The sequence below is a fragment of the Pezoporus occidentalis genome, unplaced genomic scaffold (genome assembly GCF_034315485.1).
Source record: "Pezoporus occidentalis ecotype Australia unplaced genomic scaffold, CSIRO_AGI_Poc_V1 ctg64, whole genome shotgun sequence".
In the NCBI taxonomy this organism is placed as follows: Eukaryota; Metazoa; Chordata; class Aves; order Psittaciformes; family Psittacidae; genus Pezoporus; species Pezoporus occidentalis.
In genome coordinates this window covers 52,354-79,942 of record NW_026915987.1, presented here as the reverse complement: position 1 = coordinate 79,942, position 27,589 = coordinate 52,354, and the positions used below count along the sequence as shown (strand labels likewise).

At 46.6% G+C, this 27,589-nt stretch overlaps 1 protein-coding gene across 1 annotated transcript in view; it reads left to right on the top strand.

Moving 5' to 3' along the window:
- The window catches only part of EEIG1 (estrogen-induced osteoclastogenesis regulator 1), a 38,257-nt gene that overhangs the window by 3,649 nt on the left and 7,019 nt on the right, over nt 1–27,589 (top strand). Inside the window, exons 3-10 of the mRNA XM_062640299.1 lie at nt 18,209–18,329; nt 18,693–18,722; nt 22,169–22,285; nt 22,739–22,785; nt 25,375–25,538; nt 26,662–26,766; nt 27,032–27,221; nt 27,407–27,528. Coding sequence (XP_062496283.1) covers nt 18,209–18,329; nt 18,693–18,722; nt 22,169–22,285; nt 22,739–22,785; nt 25,375–25,538; nt 26,662–26,766; nt 27,032–27,221; nt 27,407–27,528 — 896 coding nt within the window. The remainder of the gene's footprint in view (nt 1–18,208; nt 18,330–18,692; nt 18,723–22,168; nt 22,286–22,738; nt 22,786–25,374; nt 25,539–26,661; nt 26,767–27,031; nt 27,222–27,406; nt 27,529–27,589) is intronic.

The following is a 27,589-nucleotide window of genomic DNA, read 5'->3' as shown; positions in this document are numbered from 1 at the left end:
AGTTTTTCTTCCAGAGGCACAGTGCAACCCCATCTGAAGCTGTGGGCATGGAACAACCTCCAAAAATGGACTTTGAATTAATTTCTCTTTTGAAGAAAATCTATCAAAAGAGCTTTTCCTTACAGTGTTCTCCCCTGAGGCTAGATCCTTTGGTGGAAGCAGCTTATCTAAGGAATTCAAACAGTATGTGAACTTGGAAAGAAATTAACCCCTCTGCTTCCTGGAGCCATAATAAACTGAGTTGAACTGGAGGGTGTCTTGGGAAGAGCCTGTGCTGAGAAATATCCATCTCCTTCTCCTTGTTGTCCCTAAAAGCAGCTTCTAGGAGCCATCAGTGGGGTTTGCTGCTGCTGCCAACGTTGAGTTGTTTGTGAGCTGGCTGGGGTTCAGCAGTTCACTCAGCACGGTGCGTTGCAGATGTGTTCCAGCAGTGAAACTGTCTGTAATTCAAACCAAACACATACGTTGCTCTCAACTGCCTTGACTGCTTATAAACGAGCGAAGGGGAAGTAGGCTGTTGGGTTTGCTGCCTTTCCCCTAACCTGTCTGTACTCTAACTGAAAGCACATGGGAACCTGTTCCTGCCTGAAAAGTTACAGATCTCAATGGTATTGAGTTGTTTGACCTCTTCCAAATATTTTCCCCTGTTGCAGTTAGAGAAACTTCAGGAGGCATGAATTTCCAGGAATGCTGAGGAGATGTTACTGTGTGGAGAGGCTCCCAGATGATGTCTTGGCTCTGCTCTGTGCTCCTCTGGTCATTTCCATGACCTTTCTGATACTCTTTGGATCTGGGAAAGGATTAAAGAGGAGATGCTTTGTCCGTGGTGTGTTAGAAGTCTTGTACATTATTTAGGATCTGTGATTGTTTCTCTGAAATCAATCACTTCCAGAACTGATTGGGTTTGAGGTTGTGCAGTGTCTTTCAGGTCATCTTATGTGAGCTGCTTACATAAAAAAAAGTCTGGTGTTTGCTCTGCAGTCGGTTTTGGGCTTCTTCTGCAGTTTGTGGCAACAGGAGGTGTGCAGCTGTGGTCAAGGAGACCAGTACCTGTATCTGCCCATGAGTTTGCAGAGAATTGATCTCACAAGGTGTCCTATGGCATTTGGAGTCTTTAAATGGAGAGGGCAGAGATAGGTGTAGGAGCTCTTTGTAGGACACACTATACCAGTTTTCTCTGGATTAAGTGACCTATGTTGTGGAAAGAAGAGTCTGATAAAATAAGGATCTCCAGAGACAGATTTTTCAGGTTATTTACAATTACTTAGCAGCTTGTGCATGTCTGTGGTGAGAGGTGGGGATCTGATCTATTCAGTGTGTTGCTGGGTGGCACCAGATTGATTTGACCTGTGAAGTGGGAGGCTGTACTGCCAGCTCCCATCAGCCCATCCCAGTCCCAAGTCCACTGCAGCCTAGGTTGCATGTACCTGGCCAGGACTGGGAGCTGCTCACACCTCCTCTGCCCAGGCTGGGACAAAGCAGCCTGGCTACAGGGAAACCTGCCTGAAATGCATTAAGACTTAACTCTCTTAGGAATTTGAGGCACTCTGGAAAAGATCCAGGTCCTGTCAGCACATTCAGCTTTGGGGTTTCCTTGTTTGGTTTCTTTTTGTCTTGCAGGCTGGGGACCCTTTTCCCCCTCACTTGCTGTGCTCAGGCCTTGCATTAAACCATGGGTATATTTGTGACTGAAGTTGCTTTTGCAATATCCTTCTGCTTGTCCTTTTCCCTCCCTTTGTAAAGTCTCCTTATGCTCCAGTGGGGCTTCTGGGGACAAGATGCAATTCAGTTTACAGTGCTCTGTGTGGAAAGCGGCTATTGTCTGTGGATTTATCATCCTGCTGTTGGATTGCAGAGCTTGGTCTCCTGAAAATGCATCTGAGGCAGGTATAGGCCAGGCAGGTGCTGTATTTCCCCAATATGTTCCTTGAATAGCATTAATCTAGATACTGAAATAGCACAACCGCCAGTGAATTCAGCTGCCTCCCAAGTAGCTTTAAAAATAGCAGGCACGGAGCAGCAGGGATGTATTCATGGCAACCGTTTTGGGGAAGCAGATGGGCTGCTTCGTGTTGGACCAGTTTGAACGTTTTTTTGGGGGGGGGGGTGTATATCTTTTGTTCCTAGAGAGATGATATGAGAAGCTCACCGGGAGGCTTTGGATCCTTGGCTCATCGCAGGCGGGAGCCTGGATGTCCAAATGGGAGCCTAAAGCTGCAAGCTGACGTTGTACACACATGTACGTCTTTGGGTATAACAGAAGAGGAAGACTTGATTAAATTCCCTCCCCTTCTGCCCACGGTGTCAGATAATGCTGAGTGACAGCCAGATGCTCTTTACCTCAGCACTGATTGATTTCTGGCTGCGTGCTGGCAGCGAGCGCTGCCGGTGTGTGATGTGAAGGCAGTGAAAAGCCAGGTGTTGTCCACAGACTCCTGACACTTCATCCTACATTGTTCTGCTATTGTGCCAACACTCTGGTATTCCTGGAGTTGAAGGAAGGGATTATACTCTGAAAGCCCCTGGCTGACTGTAGAGGAAAGACTGTTTTGCATGAGTTGAGTGACTTTAAGGGCATTTCCCACCTTCCTCATTCTTCTAAAGGCATCTCAGACTGTATTTCCTTTGGGATCATGCTTTTCCCAGTGCATGTGGCATTTCATCTTGCTTTTCTGATCCTGGCACTCCAGTACCAGTTTGAAACAAAGAATTAGCTTATCTCCTGCATCCCAGCAGCTGTGTGCATGCAGGCTCCAGCTGGGAGGCGCTGATCCTCTTAGGGTGGTCTAATCTTGAAGTATTTGGGTGCTGGAGCCTGAACTGAGAATATTCTTAAACTTCAAATGTTTAATTGAGTAAGTGTGAAAGGCCACTTCCTGCACTGCCTGTTTCCTTTTTATTGGTGTAAAGCTGCATCCAGAGAGCCAAAGGAAATGCTGATATTTGGGGAGGCACCTCACACTGATAACTCCTTGTGGACTGAGGTCAGCTTTTGCGTAAGTGTGGCTTTGTCATCCTCATGTAGGTACAGACCTAAAGCTACTTGCTTTCCTCTGCTGACAGGATGCAAAGCATCATTGTTGGTACACATCTCTTTCATTTCTGTAGGACATAAATAAAAGGGGAGAAGCGTTGTCCTACTAACACACAGCTGGTGATTCAGAAACCTTTGTGGAGGGAGGTGCAACTTGTACCACCTCCAAACTGTGGCTCTCAATGGTGAGAGTTAGAAATCAACTAATTCACTGTCTTTACGTAAATAGTCACTGTGTCAGGTGTTACAGGATCCTTCAGGTTCACCACAGTTGTCTCTTTCAGACTGGAAAATCATTAATCGGAGACTAAAGGATTGATTCAGCCCAGTTGAGATCTAAATCTTCACCACTGTCTACCATAAAACAAAGGTTAGGTAACTAGATAGTTTCTTCTGGAGTCAGCATCCCCAAGAGGAAAGAAAACTAGCTGTAGTGAAAAGAGAAGATCACTGGCTGAGTTCTGCATCTTGATTTGAGTGGGGTTGCAGGAGGAAGAAATGGTTGTGGCTCTAACCATCCTCCCAGTTCCATATCTTAGAACAGCGTGTGCTTGTCTTTAGTGCTTTAGTTCAACATTTGCTGAGCACTTGATGTGATAACATATTTGCAACAAAAGCAATTTTAAAATATGTCTGAAAACATAGACTTTCCCTATGTGTACATCTATTCTTAATGTACAGGTCAAGAGTGAGTTTTAATGCTCTGGAGCAGCTTCATGTGCCAACATCCTTCTTTCCTGGCTGCAGCCACAGGAGTGTCCTGGGGGTGTTTAATGGAGAAGGTGTTTGAATGCAGCCTCTAGAAACAATGTGCAATAAAACATAACCTGTTTCCAGATAATGTTAAGGTATAGTACCTGCACTGCCTGCATTCAGAGCCAAACACAGAGAAACTAAACAGCAAAAATGAGAAAAGGGGAAGCTAAATGTAGGTAAAAGTAATGAGAGCAGAAGCAGTGGGTGAGGTTTAATCTCTGCAAGGTGAGGGTATTGGAAGAAGGTGCAGAAGTGATACTGCACTGCAGGATCCTCAGCACAAACACTCTTAAGCTGCAGTTTGAGTTTGCAGAGCATTTCTGTTGCTTTTTCTGGGCTGCTTCACCTGCAGGGTCTGACCGCAGCAGCTTTGGGGTGGGTTGATTTGCTTCGTGCCAGACTTGCCTCTTCCTGTCCCTGGTCACCGTGTCGAAGCCTGTCACAAGACAGAATTACATTAAAACTTTCCTGCCATGGGGGCTGTATCCTGTTGAGTAAAACACAGTCTCTGTTCATGCTCTGATTGCTGTTCTGCCTGCTGCTGCTCAGGCAGGGGCTGCTTTGTTGGCCAGCAGCTGCAATGTAAAGCCCTGTAACCGATAGGCTGTGTGTACAGCATCAGTAAATATGTTTGGATACAGCCAGCTTTACAAACTTCCCCTCTCATCCCTGATTCTGAAGAGCTAATTCTTAGCAACAGCCTTATCTGTGTGACTTAACCAGCCCTTGGATCAAAAAATGACTTGTTGGAAATTAATGTTCTACATTGAGACTGGGGCCATGTGGTCCATTTGGTTTGCAGGGTGGCAATACCATCAGCTCTAGCTGAGGATAAAGGTAGGTAGAAGAGGGTGCCCTCCCTCCCTTTTAGATGTGTTTATTTCTGAAGTACAGGAGGAAACCTAAATGACTTCCAGTCTGTTTATTCTTTGTGCTCTTGCACTGCCATCAGTGTTGATTCTAGCTTTGTAGCTGTATTTCTGAGGAATTCATGCGTGCCTCTGGGAGCCTGTGGTCTCGCTGCACAGTGGTTGGTATTTTAATAGGCCATAAGTTGCCAGTGGCAAGTTGTTCTGGTACCAGTTTCTGGATAAATGAGGTAGGTACAGATTTATTTCCCATTTTATTGCAGGAAGCTACATCTGGTAGCATGGAAAGAGCCCTCAGATCAGGAACCTCCCTCACATCAGGGCAAGGCTCGCAGAGTGGGATGGTGAGCTCTTGCAGCATTCACCTGCTCTTGGCTCTGTAGGGTTTCATCTGTGCAAGGACAGACAGATATGGCTCTGTATGAGACCTCCCTTTTTCAAACAGGATATGTTCTGCATCCTCTGTGGGCTGCCAGCCCTGCTCTGAAATGGCTCAGGGATTATTTTATAGCTGTGACTTGTGTAATAAAATAGAAGCCTTTAGGAGTTTCTTGGACCAACTCTTGGATCTGCCTTTTTCTTCTCTATCAGTAATCCATGATATACAGATGATTCTTTGAGGTGTCATTTCACGTGGCTGATGTGTTACCCTACCCCAGAACCAGCTGCTGACCCTGCAGGATGAGAGGCTTTGTCTTTTCTTGCAGTTTATTCATGTTATGCCAAGTGCACTTGCTGGGGGATGAGCTATACGTTGCTACTGCAACTGTGGACTTGGCATCAAGATCTCTCTGGTACCATACAGTGGGACTCAGCCTGGATTTGAAAGGCGCTTCCCACTGGGCAAACAGTTGTGCCTGTGTTCACTGCATGAACAGCCTTCTTGTTTGGGGTATTTTTAATCTGGTGAGCAAGAAAAGGAATTGTTCTTCATGATTCAGAATTGCTGATCTTCATGGATGTCATTTTCACGTGCTTCTCCCATGTAGCTCAGTTGGTAAGGTTGAGATGAAGAAAGGAGTGAGGAAATGGGATGAGGTTATGGGGATGAAGAAGAACACGAAGAGGAAGCACATGAAGAATAGAGGATTTGGAGGAGGCAAGTGTGGAAGAGACAGGATGTTCTAGATAAGCAATAGCATATACAGGCTGTCTAACGGATGCTTTCCCTGCAGATAGAAATTAGCTGAGCTGGCAAGAGAGCAGGATTATGCCTTTCCTTTGGCTGAATTTATCACAGTTCATTGGTGAGAGGAGGCCTTGAAGGAGGTCCCGTGTTGTTGTAGGAGATGGGACTGAAGCTAAAAATACTTTTACAGCCATGTGCTATATTCTGAATAAGAAATGAGCTCTGTCTGTTCAGCCTGAGAGCACTGAGCGTGCTTACATGGGAGGAAGGAAGAGTGTATATGGATTTACTGTCCTGGAAGGGCTAGAATGCTGCAGCACTGATAAAGTGTAGCTTTAGAGACCTACAGAAACCATCACCCTGCATGTGGTTGGTAATTTCAGAGCCTGAAATGTGCTCTTTGAAATGAAAAGAGCATTCTACCATTAGTTGTTTGGGGATTGCCACTTTCTAGAGCTGAGTGTTTGCCTCAATGAGGCTGTTCAGTGTACCCAATGTAGAAAATGAAATTAAAGGTCTTGTTTAGTGCCTTTGAGGAATTACCAAGCTGCAGTCTGGCTTTGCAATGGAAAAGCACACAGGAACCCAATAGGATGTGGCCTCAGGGTTTCAATTCAGTGTAGTCTTGTACCTCCATTTTGCTTCAGAATAAACCTTTGTATGAAGTGACTGCAGCGTATTGGGTTAATGATCGACAGAGTCTTCCTCAGCCAGCTGCACATGAAGGACTGCTCAGCACATGCCTACCTGCGCTCCTGCCTGCTGCTGGAGTCTCCATTCCTCCTGAAATGGGTGTTGTGAGTGTGAGGATATGAAATAGGGATGCCAGAGTGAACCCTGCTGAAGGTTTCCATTTGCTGCCTTCTCTGTCCAGCTACTTCAGTTTCCAGTCCTTAAGGGATAATATTGCTCATCAAAATAAAGCTGCAAATGGCCCAGAGTGGGAGAAGGAAAAGCTTGACTGGAAAAACTCAGAGAGTAGTTTTTTCCTTGGCCTTATATCAGGCTCTTTCAGGCTTTATCCATGCTTGAAACAGCAAAGGTGAGGTTGGGTCTCAGTGGGGTTTTGCTCACTGTAGGCTGGGAGGAGGGTTGCCAGCTTGGTCGTGTTTCCATCATGCTTTTTCTGTTTCTGTTGCTAGTTCCTGCTCTTCCCATCATCGCCCAGGCTCTGCCTGCGTGTCACAGAGTGAGGGAGGAATGATGGATATTTGTAATTCAGCAGTCTTTCCATATTTCTTGATGCTCCATTGCCCTGGAATGGAGTGGTAGCAGTCACTCTGACGCAGACTTGCTGCACCAGGTCAGCTCCAGCTAGTGCCGTGTCCTGTTAAGCAGTAAGGGCTGTTCAGAGGCAGTCTGCTTGCCTCTGTTACACATTAATTATGCAGTAACCCCTCTGTAGGAAAGCTCTTTTCCTGGCTTCTGCCAGAGGCCTGTTATGGTTTCTCTCATACTGCGGGAACACCAGGCAATTGCATCTGCATAAATGTTGAATTCCTTTCAAGAGCACTGCTGCACATCTTATACCTTCAATAGCCTGCAGTGCTCCTTGCCACAGGGGAGGCTGTATTGTGAAGGAATGTGTTTCCTATAAATGTTTTTCACATTTGCTGCCTTTCTGCTTTGTTGAAAACCCCTTTTCTGCTGTACAGGGGCTGGCTGATTGTACTCTGTTTGGCCACGGTTCTCTTTAAAGTCCATTTCTGTTGGAGGTTCACAGCAATGGCTTTCCCTGCTTTCCACTGAAGTTTGTCTGCTATTTCAAAACAAATCTGCATGTTGTCTTCCCTGCAGAAGTGCTGCTTATGCTCTTCCAACATCAGTTGTTTGCAGTAGGGACAATCAAGGGAATGTGTCTGAGTACAGCTCATAGTGACAGCCACAGAGGAGGTAAAAACTCTGCTCCTCACAAACCCACTCCTGGCACCAGAGCAGCGGGAGCCTGTGCTGACATCTTGCAGGGGCTTAACCAGCACTGACTGCTGCTACAGAATGTGGAGCTCTGGCCTATTGTGCTTTTAACCAAGCTGGAATTTATCCAAGTACCTTTCTCTGGTTAGGAAAGGTTGTATCACAAGATACTGGGAGAACTGCATTTGTCTGAGGAGCAAAAGCAACTCTTAACTGCTCTTTCTCAGACCCTTTTCTCTTCCCTTCCGCTGGCTCCAGCGTAACACCGGCTCTGACACACCAGCATCGGGACAGAAGGGGAGGGAGTGTGGGCCAGGCAGGGTTTAGAAACCCCAGCCCGTCACCACTGGCATGGTGATGACTCAGGAGGGGCAGCAGCTTTACTCAGCAGCCTCTTCTAATTTGCAGACCTCTTCTGCTGAGTGGTCTTTTTGCTGGTACAACCCAAGAGCGAGAGATATCGATAGAGGGGATGGAGCTTCGGGGAGAATGTGTGTTCCTTGTCCTTAAAACCAGTGACCTGATTTGCACTGCTCAACAGTGCCTTTATAAAAGAACCATCATAAAGCACCTGTGTTCATTATGAAATGAAAAAGCTGCTGTTAACATATGTAGGGCTTTCTCCTGGACTATTAGATCGGTTTTGCCTCAATGTATACTGTATAGAAGTGACTCATAGCTGAACACGTCTGAGCACGGCAGGGTGTTACCTCTTGGGTAACTAAACCTACTTTTAGCACCAGGGTTGACTTCAGGCAGCTTATTTACTGAAGGGCTCTTCAGCATACTCGAGCCAAATTGCAGTGATGTTACATCACACAGTACTAATGAAATTATCCCAGAAATGAACTTGGCCTTGTGTGCAGGTTAATTTGCACTGTAAAGACTTCTCTGGTACAGCTCTGTTGGCAGACTCTTCCCATTGAAAGAGGATTTATATTGGCAAAAAATGTCATTTAACTACCTTGGCATCAGTATGTCTTCATGTGTCATAAATCTGCCTTAGAGGCAAAAAGATCTGTCTCTGTGTACATCACTTGTGCTAGGGATGCTGTTCGTAGTCTTGTGTTGATTCCCCTCAGGCTTCTCATTTTCCAGATATACCATCCCAGGTATGGAGTTGACCGTGTCTTGATTCTTCTCATCCTGTGTGGATTTTCTTGTTTTGAAAGGTAGGGTTTTATAAGAGCATCTTGTTTACAAACACAGCTTTCCTGCATCATGGGGTTGTAGCCATGCCTTGCACCCTGTGTGGTAGGGGTATTATCAGATTTCTCCTTGGTGGAATTGACATTGCTGTCTTTCTTTACTAAGGGTTTAAAGTTAGGCAGCAAAAGGCAAATCTGGAGTCTCTCAGATGCCAGCTAACATTTAGGGGATGAAGGAAGTTTATAAATACATCAGCAACATATAATCACTGAATCTTTATTTCGCATCTACAGTCTGCCAGAAGTGCAGAGGCTTTCTCAGTGTGATAGACATACGTATTCACTCTGAAACAGGGTGGGTTAATCTACTTTAATCTTGAAGCATCTGCATGGAACATACCTTAGAGGTTTTCTGAAGTGTTTGGGGCCTTCTGAAGCTTTAGTTCCTCTGTTAGAACCACAGGGGAAGTTTGAACAGTGATTTGTCCAATGGGTGATCAGGCCCTGGGAGTCAGGGTTTTTTTTCCCTCTTAGCTTCTGTGGTTCTTACTGTGCTGTTGACTTGTTAATGGGCCTGAACATCCCCTCTCTCTGTGCCCTCCATCCCTCAGTAATGTGGATTTCTCTCAGCTTGGTGTTGCTCATCCACTCAAACTCCAGCTGGATGCCATAGGTAAGAGCTCTTCTTAGTAAGTTGCCACCATGCCTGTTTTATGAATAGAGCACGTTTGATTGTTCAGTGGTCATAGTTGTGGAAAATCAGATCCGAAAGGTATTTATATCCAGAGTTAGACAGGTTCTTCACTGTGGTAAGTGCTCCATCCCTGGCAGATGAACACATCCCAGTGTTCAAGGCCAGGTTGGACAGAGCCTCAGGTGACATGGTCTAGAGTGAGGCATCCCTGGCCATGGCAGGGGGGTGGAACTGGATGATCTTAAGGTCCTTTCCAACCCAAACCATTCTGTGATTCCATGAACTGCAAGGTAACCCAGTCTTCTGCAGCACAGAGCAAGCACAGGAGCAAGAGGAACAACACATCTGCAACCATGGGAAGAAAAGGAATAGCATCTGAGACAGGCTGGAGTGCGCAGCACCAACATGCAGCAACCTGAATGCGGGAGCTGGTGGCTGACCTGGGCAGCCTCAGGTGAAATCTGCAGTGCAGAACTGTGCTTGTGTGTTCTGTAACTGAAATCCTTGTGAATTGCCTTATAAGAGGAAGGCCCGGGTGGTGGGCTTGGCAGCCTGGCACTTAGTTTGCTCTTGGCTAATCCAGCTCCAGCGTAGTCTATGGGAACAATAGAGGTAGGAGTTGGTGTGGTGACTCAGTGCATGATCAGAGTTCAAAAAAAAGCAAATACGTCTTTCAGTGTTCAATGTGCACGTTATTACAGACTTGTATTGCAGCAACTGAGTCATCTCCCCAGTTATTCCTTTCTTTACACTTAAGGAGTTTGGTAGTTCTTTGCTTGTGATGTTTTTGCTCCTGGCACATGGCCCTGGCCTCTGACCAAAAAGAGCTTGTGCTCTGTAGATGTGGCAAGAAGTCCTTGGATATGTGCTGCTTCGGGTTGGTCTGCCTTCAGCACAGTGTGTAACAGTAGATGGATTGAACAGCGTTCACTGTTACAGTCCCTTCTTGTCCTTGTTTTCCTCATGTCCAGCTTTTCTTCTCTGCTTGGAGATGACAGAATGTGAATTGGAAATCCCTCAAAGCAGCCTGGCTCTGCTGGGCATGTCCTGTCCATGAGGTGCCGTGTACACATCCCTTGCTGCTCCACAGCTGAGCCTCTTAGAATTATTTCCCCTTGCCTTCTCCCTGCTCCACCCTTCCCAAACTCATCTGACTTGTTCTATAGCTTAAGTTTGAAAGGGTCACTTTTCTGGGACTTTTTCTCCATTTGGCACAGTTTTTATTTCATTATGCAATTTCTGCTGCAGCACTCGATCACCAGCTGCATGCTGATGTTTAATCACTCCATTGGTTCTTACAGTATTTTTAACATAGTTCATGTTAGGAAGAGCTGTGACAGGCTTTAAGATTTAGATGCAAGGAATGGTTAGAAATATCTATGTAAAATATCTATATAAAACTAACCCAGTGTTAAGTTTTAGAAGCACTGGATGGACTGGAGAGCGTGGCTATGCTAGAGTACAGGGGATGGACTACACTGGAAAGCTCTTTGCTATGGGACATTGTGCATGAGGTGCAGGATCTCATGTCTGTCACCTATAGAAGACACATGTCTGGGTGCACGTGACTGGAGTCCAGGCATAACTGCATTACTGCCTTTCAGAGAAGCTGTTAATACACAACTAGGAATGCTGATGCTGGAGGCTTTTCTCCTGCTGATTGACTGACTGCCATCCCCATTCTCCAGTAAGTATTATTGCTCCCTGGCTTGTACTGGTGGACCTTGATCAAGACTGATCACTGCCTTGGAGGGAACTGTAACTCGCAGTTCAAAAGCTGTGCTTCTATAGAAACAGGCTTCTGGAAATAAGGTTAAAGCCATCAAAAGTCAATTGCTTGCCTGCTAGATACCAGCTTATTCCTAAGGAGGATTTCTAAATCACTCTGTGTATCCTGTTTTTGTTTCACTCTCGCCTGGTTGGTTTTGCTCCAGTTCTTTTGCCTTTCACATACTTGGTGCTGTGTCATTGCCCCTTGTCCCCCAGTGAAGCAGTCTTCTCTGCTCCTTACCTTGATTTCTCAGCTGTGCCTGAAGTTTCTTCCATGAGCTTTTCTTTTCTGGGCAGTTGCTGTTAATCCTTTTTCCTGTATTTGTCTCTTCTCCAGTGAAACAGGGATTGTGCAGGCTGCTGCGAACTGCGTAAGTGGAATCTAGTTTCCTGAGCTGACTTTTCCTTACTCTTCCTTCCACGTTCACTCTTCCCTCACCTCCTCAACTGCCGGCAAACAGCAGGAGTGGATGCATGTCCACCGCCTGGTGTGAGACAGAACTGAACAAGCATGGTGAAGCCCTCCAGAAGTGTTGAAGCTTGCCCTTCTCCCCCAGAAACATGCCTGGGGTATGCGAATACTTCACTCTAAAAACAGTGGTGTTCAAATGTGGCATTTAGGGAGCCCAAATGTATCTCCCCATTAGTGTAAATGAAGAACTAAAGTAATAGGTGTACACCATTGCCAATACGGAGGTGTGGATAAGTGTCTTTCTTCACCATGGACCATTGGAATGGGTTTGCTGGGAATTTAGAAGTTAAACTGAGAGTAGGTGGTAGATGTGATGACCTTACTGCTGAACCCTTGTTTAAAACGCAGTGAAACATCCCCATGAGACTTGTTTCAGATGACAAAGGCTCGCGTAGTTCTCTTACTAACACAGTCTGCATCATCTCTCTCTGAGCCATTTTTCCATCATAACTGCTAATGTCTACTTCCCAACAACCAGCACTTGTGAGCTGCAGAATACAGGATTGTTTGCAGTGGGGGAGACGTCCAGCTCTTCGGGTTGGCACTTGTTCTGGTCAGTGATGTCAGCCCAGTCAAAACATAGTGACTTTATTGTTGGGAGCTACTTGCAGCTCTTTCTGTTCTGCTCAGGGAAGGCAAAACCCCTTCGTGTAAAGCTTGATGTAAAGCATTTTACACCTCCAGGTTAAACTGGCTTGGCTTTATGTATCTAGATGGGGTTTTACAATCCTGTATGGTGTTCCCCAAGGAATCATAGAATCCCAGACTGGTTTGGGTTGGAAGGGACCTTAAAGCTCATCCAGTTCCAACCCCTGCCACGGTCAGGGACACTTTCCACTATAGCAGGTTGCTCTAAGCCCCCTCCAACCTGGTCTTGAACACTGCCAAGGATGGGGCATAAGGAATGTGGAGTGTTGCCTCTCATTCTAGGGATACATTTCCACTGAGCTTCCCAGCTCTCAGTGTCTATTGCTTGTCGTGTTTTGCTTCTTTCTACCTGTGTTCGGCCTGCATGGGCTTGATGACAAGATAAAATAGATGGCAGCCCTAAGCTTTTATTAACATGGTGTGTTCCCAGGCTGCTGCCTGGTTTGCTGTCTGCCCATGGTGCATCTTACTCACTGCTCATTTCTCTCCTTTTCCTGGCCAGGAACCTGGATGGCAAAGCCTCAGAGCTGCAGTTGTCTGTAATAATAGGTGTGCTGCAGTGAAATGCCCTTGTCCTGAGCCCGTTATTTGGGGATACCTGCAGGTTATGGCTCGTATAGCTAAACCAGCTAATGGCTAAATGAAGGCTCACTTTCTGTTCTATATAGAAGTTCACACAACTTTATGTTTTCTGTGCTTTACAGGCAGTGATTAGGCCCTCTGTCTGCAGGGGGACCTGCTGTGTTAGTAGCATGGTATCAATTCCAGTGTTCTGTGAATACCAGTTACTGGCCCAGCATCATAGGAAGTCTGTTTTAAAAGAGGTTTTTCAGGGACTTTCCCTTGACCTTGTCAAAGGTCTCTCCTCCAGCTTTGCACAAGATAACCTGGTTAAAATAGTAACTATCTTCTGCAGAGCATAATGCAGGATTGTGCCAGATCTTGCCAAGCTGAGGGAGTGTCAGCGATCCTGCTCTAATTCAGCCTTCAGAAGTGCTGGGGCTGTCTTAATGATGGGTCTCTGCAGCTGAAAGCAGAGCAGGGTAAAGAAATGCTGTTGAAGATGCCCTTCAGATGCAGTCTGCTGAAATAACTGTATTTTCTTTCTTCTTCCCCCTGCTGTGTGACTGAGGGGAGGTTGTGTTACCTCCCTCCCCAAAAGGTCCCACTCACTGCTGCTATGTGTCAGAGTCCCTTGGAGGGCTGCTTTTCAGTCCCTCATGCTGAAATGAATCTGAGCTGGGAGTTGGCTTGCTGGCCTCTTTAAAACGGTGTTATCTGGCTTCTGCCTTATCAGATGGAGATGCAGCTTCACTCCTGATGTGAGGAGGGTGCAGAGTGCTGCGAGCAGGCAGGAGGATTAGTTCTGCTTGAAGGGCATCTCCAAGCAGGGGTACAAGTGACCGTGTGGATTGGGCATCAGGAATTGGAAAGCTTGCCCTCCCTTCCCCTTTGCATAGAGATGAGGAGGAGGAGACCTGAATAAGCAGCTCTTTGTGTGGGCTTATCTGCTCCCCTGCGTGAAGCATCACACTGACACACATTGCTCTGCTGAAACCGTTACAAAGCTGTTTGTGTTGTTGCCCTCCCAGTAAGCCTGTGGCCTTTTTAGAATGCTTCTTACTTGTAACTGTCTTATGTGTGACTACTGCCATAAAGTAAGAGAGAAACATCTGCTTTCCTAAATGCTTAAGCAAGGCAGAACTGCGGGTTGTGTGTTTGAAGCATGATACCCAGTTGGGCATAACTTGGCTTTGTGTCTGTAAATAGACACAAATCTCTGTTCTGGTGTTACATTAGATGGGTTTTCATGTGGGAGAGTGGCCTGTGGTAGCCCAAGATAGCATGGGTCATATATGTGGCCTTTGTCAAGGAGTGTTTGCTGAAGCTAACTTGCGTTCACAGTGAGCTCTGTGGCTTTCTGTAACAGTGCTACTCTGTCCATGGCATGAAAATCACAGTTGGCAAACAGATCTTCTCTTAAATCTGTTCATTGCCTCTTCCTCTGCAACTCTCCAGAGCTGCAGTAAGGGTTGTGTGTGAGATCTGCACGCAAAGAGGCCTTGGTGGCTTCACTGAGCACATTGCTGCTTGCTTCACTGGTAGGTAAACCGGTGGGCTGGTGCTGTGCATCATTCCCATTGCTTGGATTCGTACCATGCTATGGTGAAACATCATCTGATTGCTCTTTTTGTGGTAAACTCTCTCTTGAAAGATAGATGGTGGCTGGGAATACAGTGAACTGTCCCTTCTGGCTGCTCAAGGAGCTGGATGGAGGTAGATGAGCAACTCCAGGGTTGGAAGACCCTGAGAAGCTCTTTGTGGACCTCACTGCTCACAAAAGCTGCTGCAGGGTTGCATCGGTTTATTCTGAGGAGGTATATTTAGGTCTGGAAGAGTAATTACACAGCTTTGAATAAGTCTAGAGTCAGAAGAGGGCAAAGCTGAGCTTGGCAGGGATTCAACCTTCTGGGAATCTCAGCAAAGTGGTACAGGCGGCTTCTTAAAAATAAAATTCCTGCAGACCCGTTGAGCTGACACCTTGTACCAGGCTTGGGGCTGCTCTATTTCTGGCTCTCCAAATGCAGAGTAACGTTTAAAATTAGCCATTTTGTGGTTTAAAGCTGTGAGTTTCTGCTTTGCTTTTAGCTGCCTTGTGATTAGGATGGAAGGAAACACCTCTCAGTAAAGCCCTCTCCACACTGCTTATGTGTTTTGGGTTTGGGTGTGATGGTTCCTTATTGTACATCAGAGAATATTCAAGGGCTAAATACAAAACTGCTCCTCATCCAAGCCACTTGTTTCCCTATTTTAGTGTTCTCTGATTCCCAGCCTAACCGTAGCTTGGTGGGAGGTGGACACACAAAGCCCATCACTTCCCACAAGCCATCTTTTGGATATGTGGAACTGACATTTTAGTGTTTGATTGGAGGCAATAGTACTGTTGGTTGCTTGTCTAACGATACAGACCCAGCCCTCGCCCTTAGGTCTTTAAACTCTCTCTAAAGCCACACTTTAAAGTGAGAAAGAAAGTTGAAAAGTCACTTTTGTATGATTGTAGCACTTGTGACTGGAAAGCAGCTCTGCATTTTAATTTGTGAACTCCTTTCCACCCTACACAGACTATTCTGAAGCTATAAGCCCCAAGCTACAAGTGCAGCTGCAGCTCGGGTTTGTGTTTGTGGTGCTGTGGGTAACATAACTCCGCCCCCAAATCCTTTTCCTAATCCTTTGCACCGTGTGGTATCTACAGCAGTTCTGGAGAGCCAACATACAGCCTTAATAAAAGCAGTGTGTCTGTTAGGGGCACTTATGCTAACAGCACATTACTCTGAAGGAGCTCTTATTGCTCATCAGCACTTTTGGTTGTGAAGTAATTAGCCCTCCTTGGACTTGGCAGCACTTAGCAGATGCTTCATCATAGCTGCATTGTAACAGAAGTCCTTGCTCCTACTGCTGGAGCAGCTGCAGGGAACTGGGTGCATGGGATGGGTGTTGAGGAGCTGGAGCTTGGGCACTGAAATAGTCACTTGTGACCGGAGCTGGAGCTCTGAGCCAGGGTTTGCAGCAATGCACTGTTGTACCTGTCTGAGCTGAAGATCGTTCACTTGACCTCACTCTATAGAAAATCATAGAATCCCAGACTGGTTTGGGTTGGAAAGGACTGTAACATCATCCACTTCCAGCCCCCTGCTATGGGCAGGGATGCCTCACACTAGGCCATGTTGCCCAAGGCTCTGTCCAGCCTGGCCTTGAACACTGCCAGGGATGGAGTATTCGCCACTTCTCTGGCCACCCTGTGCCAGCACCTCAGCACCCTCACAGTAAAGAGCTTCTTCCTTATATCTAACCTGAACTTCCTCTGTTTCAGTTTAAACCCATCACCCCATGTCCTGTCACTACAGTCCCTGATGAAGAGTCCCTCTCCAGCATCCTTATAGCCCACTTCAGACAATAGAAGGCTGCTCTGAAGTCATTCCTTTTTAAAGACAAGTAATGCTAAAATATCCTGGGTTTACTGCATCCCATGTACCTTCCTTGTGCCTCTGAAGTACATGTGTTCCCAAAGCATTTCTCTATTCTGTTGAATTCCTTGTTTCATCTGTATCCGAGTTTTTCTTCCTTTAGGTCATTTGAGATACCTGCTATTAAGTCAGGTTTAAGACACCTCACAACTGAAATTTAACTTGCCTAATTTGCCTGGCTGGGTGAATATTTTATTAAAGGCAAAGCCTTTTTAATCCCTCTGTAAGTGTTTTCTCTCCTGTCTGAATGAGCTGGAGTTGAGTGAAGCAATGAGAACCAGATCTCATCTTGAATTAATCCCAGATCCAAAGGTCGGCACTCTGATGTCTCACCTTTCAGTGACTTCAATAGCCAGCCTTAAACTCGTTTCAGACAGAACTAAGTTCACTTCCTGTCAGGAATTGCTGCCCTGTTTTCCCAAGTTTTAAACAGGGGTGATCAGCCCTTATCTGCGTTACAGACAAGTACAGGTTTCAGTTACCTGTCAGCTTCTCTGCTCTCTGCATTTGCCTTGGCCAGCACATTCAGGTCCCACAGTACAGCTCAGAGGACTAGCAGAGACCTCCCAGGTCCCTGGTATGTGTGCTGTTGGGCTCACTTGGGGTTGCAGCAGGGCTTCTTGGGCTGTGTTCTGGCTTTTGGCCCTTCCTTCCCAGAAGGAGAGTTGAGGTAGTGCCAAGACTGCTCATTCTCCCCTTTGCCACCAATCTCTGGCATGCCCTGTGTCAGATGGTGGGAAACCTCCCTTTCCCTGCTAAAGCAAACAGTTTATCAGGGCCTTTGCCCCTTTGTCCTGTGCAAAGAGGAGAGAGAAGAGCGAGATGCAAACTTGCCAGCTCATAGATGTCAGAAGTGCATTCCCTTCCCTCCCCAGCCTCCACACATTGAGAACTGAATAGACTGAAGGTCAAGCTCTGAGCCATAAACGGGTCATGTCCTGCAGAGGAACCAGAGCCCCATGGAAGGACCCACACACCTCCTTTCCAGGCTCCTTGGGAGGGTGAAATCCAGCTTCCCCTGAGGGCTCTGCAGAAGCCAGTGCTATACCTGAAGAAGGTGGCTTCTTCTCTTCCTCCTGTGGGCTCAGGCTGTGCTTCTCCACTCACCCTGGGGGTCTAGGTAGGCTTCTCAGAAGCTGTGCAAGCAAAACCACCTCCTCCTGGTTTAGACTCCTTTATGGTCTGAAACCCCTGTGTGATTTGAAGCATGGTGTTTGCTTGACGTGATCCTGCCTGCATGCACCCAGCAGCATTTCCACGTGTGTTTTTGTCCTCCTCCATGCTGGCTATCCTCACTGGCTTAGTCCCAGCATGGGAAGCAGGATGACTGCCGGGAAGGACAAGCTGTCCAGGACACACAGCACATTCACTGTACAAAACAGGCACATCATAGGAAGATAAGCTTGCAAACCTTCAGCCTGGTTCAGTTATGGAGGCTGGGCAATGGCTGCGCTAAACCAGCTGAGCAGGAAATGTCAGTGAGCTTGTGAGAGTTTTAAAGGCAAATTCTGTTGATGAGGTGATGAGTCTTTCCTGGAACCTGGGTGGATTTTACCTGCATTGACTAGTGAGAAGCTTGATGTGATTATAACACCTTTGTGTGGTGCAGTTTGAGGTGGTGTGGACAAAGCTCTGTTGTGGGCAATCTTAACAAGCCAGATTGCTAGTCCTTAAAAACAAATACTTAATAAGGAGGATTGATTTGGTTTGTGCCTTTATTTGAAGACTTTTCTTTTTGCTTTCTCACAGAGAGGAAGTGCAGGAAAACTGTGTCCGCTGGAAGAAGAAATTCACCTTTGTGTGTAAAATGAGTGCCAACCCAGCCACAGGACTCCTGGACCCCTGCATCTGCCGAGTGTCTGTCAGGAAGGTGAGCATCTCCCTTCTGCTTCTAGCAGGTCGTACTACCAGAGTAATGGTATTGGACACTACCTGCTTTTTGGCAGCAAGAAGAATTGCATGGACAAGGATGTGTTTGGGCCAGAATTGCATGGACAGGGATGTGTTTGGGCCAGAATTGCATGGACAGGGATGTGTTTGGGCCAGGATGTGACTTGACCACAAGCAGGGGTGCTTGGTGGAGGGTGGGAGTGATGAGGGTGGTGGTAACCCATGTGAGACAGAGGTTTGTGAAATCCTGAGAGCAAATTCCAGGATTGAGTAATGACTTTCCCCCCATTTCCCCAGCACATTTAATAGTTGCTTTTCCTGTTTGTTTTGTCTCCTGTTATAGGAGCTGAAGGGCGGAAAAACCTACTCAAAGGTAAGAGCACAGAAAGGGCAAATGTGGCAGAGTGATGATGGTCTTGTCTTCTGTTAGTGCTTTACACCCATTAGAAACCAGTGGCTGCTGCGTGAAGCCATCAGGGGACATGGTTATCACTTCTTAGTTTAAGCCTGAGTTAAGCGATTTCCCAAAAAATGGACATGCTGGGACAGGATCCAGATTGCACTGGATGTGGATTTGAGAAGGGGGCTGGGAAGATGATCTGCATGTCCTCAAACTTTGGGGAAGTTCTGAGTCAGATGTGAACTCTCTGGCTTCTGGCAGCGTCTTGCTAATAAACACAGACTCCAGTTGTGTTCTCCACAGCGCAGCAGGGAGCTGTGGCTGGGATAGGCACCTCGCTGCCTTGTGTGCAGGCAGAAACCTACAGCAGAATCACTGCCTTCCAAAGCACAGGAGACACGGAGGCAAAAAGCAAACACATCAGCAGGGATGTTAGTTTTGGTTTGCTCCCCACCGTTTCCTTGCCTGTGCTATGGAAGAGACAATGGGACACCCCCTTCTCTGTGTGCCGGATCAAGAGACAATGTTGGCTTAGAAATGGAGCTCACACAGAGCTCAAAACCATGTTTGTTTGAAAATGAGTCACTGCTGCTGGTTTCTAATAAACAGATGTTCAGGTCACGCACATCCTTGTAAGAGCTTCTTCTAATCAATACCCTTCCTGAGACCATGGAGGTAACTGGCTTTGGAGGGTGAACCACGCTGCATGATAGAGGGCAGTGGTGCTGCCCACGCTGTTCCTTTTTTGTTGCTGGTCAGCTCGTGGTCTCTGGGGCCATCAGTTTCTCTTTCACTAAGCTCTCACTGAGGGGGAGGTTATTCCTCCATTCTGCAGATGTTTCTCTGAGACAAAGTAAATGCATCAGCCTGTTCCTCCCGTCGTGTCCATCCTCAAGTGTCCCACAGGGTTTGGAAACACAGAATTGATGAAAGCCTGAAGGCGTGTCTTCGTGGTGGAGTTAACCTGGGCTCCTATTCAGGCCGTGTTCTAACCTACTGCCTGTTTGCTCAGTCTCCAGTTGTGTTTAGTGCCATTTTGAAAGAGTCCTTGTTGCTCCAGCCCAGGAAGGGAGACCAGATCTCAAGTATCCATCTCATGCTTAGTCTGCTCTGTAGAAGGCAGTCATGTTCTCCTAGAACTCAACAGAAGACGACCCAAGCACTTCAGCAGCTCAGAAACAAGGGGTATCACATCAGACCAGGGGATTAAGCATTGCAGTCTTGACCAGGCTTATTCCAGGCAGGTCCTTGTGGCAGAAGTAACTTGGGATTCCTAATGTTTCTAGCACAATGTTATGTCCCTGCATCTATTTTCCCATTCTAAACAAGTCCTCACCTGTTTAAACTGCATTCAGCTGAAAACTCCTCCAGTCGTGGCAGCAGATGTAGAGGAAGATGCAGCTTATGAATGCCTCTTTACCTGGTCCCCCTTCAGCAGGGACTGAGAGTGGTGGAGCTGTTTGTGCTCAAGACAGTTTCCATCCACTCGTGCACCTTTTGCTTTGACGTTAATGTCACTTCAGTGTCAGGGGTCACAAAGAGGAAGCCTACAGGAAGCATTGATCAAGCGGAAACTCTTTCCCTGAGCTGGAAGAAACACCATCAGCTGGCTGGAAAACTGAGGAAGCTATTCGGAAAGGTTACATCTGAAAACATCCTTTTGTTAAGGGATCCTTCCTCTATATACTGGGAGTCTGCTTCCTGAGAAGAGCTTCTGACCTCAGTACACCATATGGGTGGCTGGAGGCTTCTCCCACACTCTGTCCTCTGATGGTGATCTCTGAGAAGTTAGTGCTGCGGTGAAGAGGGATCTGGGTCCCTCCTGTGCACTGTTGTTCATGCCATGTCTCCTGTGTTCTCCAGTTTCGTCATAGTGATGGATTGCAGCTCCCTCTGTGGCTTTCTCCTCTCTTGTTTATCTCGCAGAGATAAAAATTCACTGTTTGTTTTGGGGTTGTCTTTTTCCTTATCAGGCAATACTCAGCAAGCAGCATCCTGGGCTAGAGGAGTCAGGAACATCTGGAGAAACACTTGCATTAAGGGAATTCTTATGAACAGAGAAAAGTTAGGGTTTGAGGGTTTATTTGCCCTGTGGTTCCTGCTGTATCCCACACTCTTGTATCCCTTTGCCATCAGCTCTTGTTCCCCTTTGAAAATAAGATGGAGGAAGCAGCTATGCTAATCCTGCAACTGTCTGCGCTTGGATCACATATCTTGTGCAGACTGTGGTTTAGGCTTCTGATTTGAAGCAGTGGGAACCAGGGTTCATACAGCAATGACTGTGGTTTGTGCTCTGACTCCCTATCAGCTTCCACAGTTGACAGCACCACATTTCCTTCAGATGGTGCTACTGGTTGGGGCTCCCTGTTGTGCCATCCAGCTGTCAGCACCAGGGCAGGAGAAATGCACTGCGATGTACAGAGCAGCAGCTAGGTCCAAGCTGCTTCTCCACCCCCCTTCCGTGTTCTCATGGAAGGTGACCTGTCTGTTGAAGTGACGCAGTTTCCATGCTTGGATGGCTTGGCCAGATATGGGGTACAGCATCTGTTCCTGATCAGATTAGATGAAACACAACTGACTTCTATTGCTAAAGCTCTGCTTAAAAGAAGCTGTAACTTTTTCTTTGAAGCACTGTATTAATACACCAGGAATTAGAGCAGAAACACAAACATACTCTTCCTTGTGTTCGTCTTTAGAGACGTAGATAGGTACCCTCTTTGAATTTGCCTGTCCTCTTCAGCATTCCCTATTCACCTTCCCTATTTGCTCCTCTTTGTTAGAGAAGGTTTAGAGAGCTCACAACTAAATCTCTCCAGATACCTCTCTTCCCTTCTGTCTGTCAAACATACCACTTCCCAGTTAAATCTTAGCAGTGTTGAGGAACCTTTGCTCCAGGACAAAGTGGGGCACATGGCTCTGGGTTTCCAGCTTGCTGTGCTCCAAGGCTCAGGTTTGTTTTTCAGGACAGTGTCACTTTCCTCTGTAACAATATCCTTTCATCTCCTGGTTCACATGCTCCACTGCATTCTGGGATGGCCCGATACAAAGAGTGCCTTATTATGTTTGTGTATGTGTGATTCTGTTTTTTCCACATCGTTGACCTAGTGCCTTCCATGTCCTTGGTTATGCAACGGCTGCGGGCTGGTTAACACTGTCCTGGCCAGCACCACTGCTCTGTGTCCTTCCTCCACATGGAGTTGGCTTCCTGAAGGCCTCCAACATGCCTTGGGATTAGGAATGTGACTCTGCTCTTTCAAGAGTTGGGGGGCTTCACAGCCACAACTCTGTGTGCACTGGCTCCTGCTTCTGCCCTTGCTCACAGATTCTCTCTCTTCCTTTGGTCTGTGTGACACCACAAATCCCTTTATTAACTATATTTTGTTCTCTCCCCTTCCCCTCTGTTGTTTTCTCGGCTACAGCTGGGCTTTGCTGATCTCAATCTGGCAGAGTTTGCCGGCTCTGGATCCACTGTGCGCTGTTGCTTGCTGGAAGGATACGATACTAAGAACACCCGACAGGACAACTCTATCCTAAAGGTACAACAGCTAGTACTGCCATAGTGAAATCCTACTATTCAGCTGTAGTGCCAGGCCTGAGAGGAGGTTCTGCATTATGTACAGAGACAGGATTTAGCCTTTTATGCTGCTAGTCTGACTTGGGAAGCTTCCCATTATCAGAGTTGCCCTTTGATATCTTGGCATCTGTTTGGCCAAGCCATGACCATCTATACATTCTCTGTCATCAAAGAAACCATGAGCAGGAGGGGGGAAACAAGTTCTGAGGCTGGTGTCCTGCTGAACCATTGCAAATGAGAGTTACTGATGGCAGTAATGTGGGACAGGGAGGGAAATACCTTCCTAAATCCATGAAGCTGATTTCCTTTGGAAAGAAACTAGGTCTTACTAATCTTTACACCTAGCCCTTGACTTCCTGCAAAGTGAGGAGCTCATTGCAGCATGGTTAATAATGTGCCTTGTCCCCCTCTCCAGGTCACGATTGGAATGTCCCTGCTGTCAGGGGACCCCTGCTTCAAAACGTGAGTTTCTGGGTGCTCATCCCATGCTGGGCAGACTAGGACATCTGGTTCTTTTGCAGTTCCTTGCTGGAGACTAAAGTTGATAGGGAGGGGGAAAAGATGCCCTTGATTGATATTGGGAAATACAGGGGAAAGCTTGAAACTGGTGGTCTGGGTTGTTAAATAGCACAGCCAGCCTGTGCTGTTAATCTTTGTCTCTGCTGTGGTTCTCCCAGCTTGGTTATTGGTTGTGCACAGTATTTTCTCTGCTGGTATCAGTTAGGTTTTAGAAACCAGTGGTTGTTGATGACAAACTTCATGTTTTGCCTCAAGAATAGAATTTCTCATAGCTCTAGGGTTGGTTTCACTGACCTCCTGGAAGGGAAAGGTCAGCAAAGAAAACAGGCTTGGAAAAGGACACGCTTCAGCACATATCACACAGGATAAGGAGCTCAGATTGAAACAGCAACAAAAAAACTGCAAGGCTGGAACATTTTAATTCTCCTTTTTTTCCTACAGGAACCCAGGTTCATAGTTTGTCTTAGTTAGCAGAGAAACTGCAGTTGTGTACTTGTTAATACATCATGGTAGGAAAGAATAAGTACAGTTAAGCTGTGAAGCAGTTTTGTTGCTTAAGGAATTGATGGAGGATCCGTTAACGAATATACCAGCAACATTTGACATTACACTGCACCTATAGCATTGCAGGTCTCCCAGCCCAAGCTGTGTAAGGTGTGTGACTGTACACAGCAGGACTGCCAAGCACTGATAGACCGTGTTGACTCCCAACACTATGAGAGAAGAAAGCATTACCTTGAGGCCATCTCTTGTAGCTGTGGTATTCTGGGCTCAAAGGTCTAATTTTAGGAGCTAGCTTGAAGTGTATAAATCAACTTACATTCTTGTTGTAAAATGCTGCATGATTTGGGGTGGGTTTATTTTGTGAATGGCTTTTCATAGCGCTGCAGCATTCAGACCCGAAGTGCGGTGTCATCTGATTCTGCAGAGTTTCTGCCTCAGAAGGAAGTGTAATAAAGAAGTTTTGGATCTCTTAAACCATAACTTTTTAGCAGTAACAGATGTTTTAAATCTAGGGTACTAGGATGACTGGCAGTAATATGTCTGGCACAAATAACTGTTGCTCCTTCACTGTGGAAGCAAGTCCCAGTGTTAAAAGTGCCTGAAAATGATACAGAATTGGGTATGAATATCCATTTAATATAAGTAGGCTCAGTGTGAAAGTTAAACCTCCTAATTTTCTTAAAGGATTTTTCCAGTCATTTCCATTTTTTCCTTACATGTTGATGATGTGCAACTGTCTGGAAATGGAAGCTTTGCGTGTAGAATAGCCCTTGATCAGTAGAGCTTTTGATAAATGGCACTCATTAGAGGATTAGGCAGGAATTAAACTGTGCTGGGAAATCACTTCCGAGCACTGACTTTCTGCAGTGCTCACATGAACCTTCTCCTCCTGGGTGTTGTGGAGGGGGCAGAGCAGCCTGTGCTCCAGCCCAGGGGCTGCTCCGACATCTGCCACAGGAACAGTACTTCATTAACACTGTAAAGGCCTCATTAACCTGCAAAGCAAAGTCTCCAAATACCTTGGTGCATGTAAATCACTAGGAACATGATTAGGGAGGGTTTTTTTCCTTGTGAAGGCATACTACGGGTTTCCTGAAACTTTTAGAGCTCTTTGGCTGCCCATAAAGCACTCTCAGTGCTTTATACTTTCTCCCAAAATGCTGTCAAGATCCTCTCATGTAGCATCTTCTCAGAGCTCCAAGTGAGGCAAACAGGAGTTTTTCTTTCTCATTCCTCACTTAAAAGGCATAATATGATCCATTGGTTCCAGTTCAGACTTCAGGCTACAGGGAAGTTAAGGCTCCAACAGGAATTTTCACTTTGCCACACTGCACATGCTGTGGCTTCCACCCAAAAACACTTCTGGAGGAAGGGAGGGATCTCCAGGCACTCGCAGTCAGCATTTACAAAGGGATGTTGGGAGCACACAGAATAACCAGGAAAAATGATTTTGACAGCTGGAAAAACACTTTAGTTTCGCTGCAAAGGAGTTTAATCATCAGCTGAAAAAAGGAAAGGTTATTTGATCATTGTAAATGTACTCTTACAGGGGGATGGGGTTGCTGGGATAAAAGGTTGCTTTCTGACCCAAGTCAAAAAGATGTAATGTGTAATGAAAGGGTGCTGGAATTGAGAGCTGAACAACAGCAAACTGGTTCCTGTTTGGGAAGCCAACTGGCCACTGGACACGTGCTGGGGGAAAGGGCAGCTCTGGAGGATAGCTAAGGCTCTGAGCCTGTTGTCCATACAATTGATTGGCCTCTTTTTGCCTTAAATTAAGTCAGTAACTTGCTTTTTCTTGTAATGCAGTCTACATGCAGTGTGAGGTAGGGAAGACCTGAGTCTTGCATGTAGGAGCATGAAATCCAGTGTCACATTAGTCACAGAGAGCTGCCAGCTTCCCCCATCACAAAGGGTAGGAGCAAGCGGGGGGAATGCTCTTGATAGTAGAGTGGGAATTGCTGGTGGTTTGGGGTGATTCCCAGTCTCTGCCTGGCTGTTTGTAACCTCCTTCACTTGTGATTCCAGGCCTCCCTCCACTGCCAAATCCATCACCATACCGGGACAGGACTCTTCCCTGCAGCTGACCTGTAAGGGCGAGGGAACCACGAGCAGCAGCGGCAGCAGCAGCGGTTCAGCCACGGTTGGCTCCTTGCGTCAGACCAAGCCAAGAGCTGCCATTCTGAGCTCGGGTATGAATGCCTGTCCTGGAGCCATGCAATGCTTGGTTGTGTCTGGACACTCTTTTGTTCTCTTCCGCGCAGTTACAAGCACAGAAACTCTGTATTTTTTCATGTTTTCCTCACCCCTCTGCTCAGGAAGGAAAACAAAACCATCTATGAAGTGTAGCTGAGGAGAGGAAGGATTAGTGTTTGCATGTTTGTTAGTGGAGATAAAGCAATTTGTTCTTTTTGCTGGGGATTTAATAATTGCACTCATCCTGCTTTCCACTGTGTTCAAAGGCACTTAACATTGTTCTCCACTCAGCTCTTCTGTTGCTCAGACTTATCTTCTAGAAAAGTTCCTCTGAAGGTTTTAGAGGTTGGTTTGAGGTCTCATGGCCTTGTTCCAGCTGCTGATGCAGAGTTCTTTGGCTTCTCTATGAGCCTGTTTTCAAGGGCACTGCATTTTCACATAGCTTTTTTTCCCTTCCTAGTACATTTGGAGTGCAGGCAGATACACTGCACCAAAATAGCACTCCGGGCTCATTATTACCTCAGTGACTTAGCACACTGTGCAAGTGCTCTTCTTAAACTGGCTAACGTGTTGTAGTTGTGCACTTCTGGATATGCTTCCTGCATGAGAGATAAGCAGAGGTGATGGCGAAGGAGCAGAGGTTATGCTGAGGCCTCTCTATCAAGCTCAGATGTGATTTAGATGGCACGGCCTCTCTCACAAGTAATAAGGAAATTATAGAAGGGGAATTGTAATGGTAATAGAAGGGGAAAGGTAGTAACAGGAGAAGCACACAAATAGAGGTTATAATACTTCACTACCAGCAACCATTTGGTGTTTTCTTGGGTTTGACTTAATGCTTTTAACTATGGATGGCTTCACACACTACCTGCCCTTCTAGAGCCTTTAAGCCCCCAGAGATGCTTGTAAATGCCAACACTGGATGCTGGAATTAGTGAGCAACTTGCCAGAGAAGCTCATTGTTGTTTTCCCTGCTCCCCAGCTCCTTCTAAGCTCTGTGCTAGCCTGTACAGTAGGGCTATGCCAGCAGACTTGCCCTTTGATTGATCCAGCATCCCTGCAGTCCAATGTGCTGGCTTGGATACGGTGTAAGCAGAGTGCCCTGTTGTTCCTTGGCAGGTGTCCCAGAAGAACCAGATCAGAACCTGTCCAGCCCAGAGGAAGTCTTCCACTCAGGGCACTCGCGGAACTCCAGCTATGCCAGCCAGCAGTCCAAGATCTCCGGTAACTATTGATCCACACTGCTCTGCCAGCACTGGCCCTATCCACTTCCTTCCCTGCAGTGAGCTCTTGTGAGAATGATTTGCAGCCAATTCTCTTGCCCTGCTCTAATACCAGTCTCCTGTTTAGTCTCTGCAGATGAGCTCATAGATGTATGTCTAAACCTCTGTATGTGGGAGCAGAAATGCTGCTCTGAAGCTGTCCTGCCTATTAACTGTGCTGCCAGGACAGGGAGGTGATCTGGTTTGTAATCCCTCTGTGTTTGCAGGTTACAGCACGGAGCACTCGCGCTCTTCGAGTATGTCTGACTTGACCCATCGCCGGAACACCTCCACCAGCAGCAGTGCATCCGGGGGGCTGAGCATGACAGTGGAATGTCCTGAGGGAGAGCGGGACCACAAGCTGGAGAAGCCCCCTCGCCCCCCTAGACCAGCCATTCTGCTGGATAGACCCTCCCGGTGAGTAACTGTGCAGCAAAGCCCCTTCTCTGGGAAGGTGAGACAGAATCTGCTCATTTATCTTCAGATAGTAATAGGTTGGATTGTAGTCGCTGAGAAGGTTATTGCCAAGAGAAGCTTGACAGTAAATGAAAGTCTGTGTCTTGAAAAGCTGAGTCAGTTTTCCCTTTATTTCCTCTCCACAGAAGGAAAAAGGATTCAGTGGAGAGTCACCCAACACGAGTGGATGACACCAGGATCGATGCTGATGATATAGTGGAGAAAATAATGCAGAGTCAGGACTTCACAGATGTCAGCAATACTGAAGGTGAGAGGAGGTCTCAAAGGGGATGTCTTGGCTGTTCCTTTAGCAAGGCTCACAGGCTTTT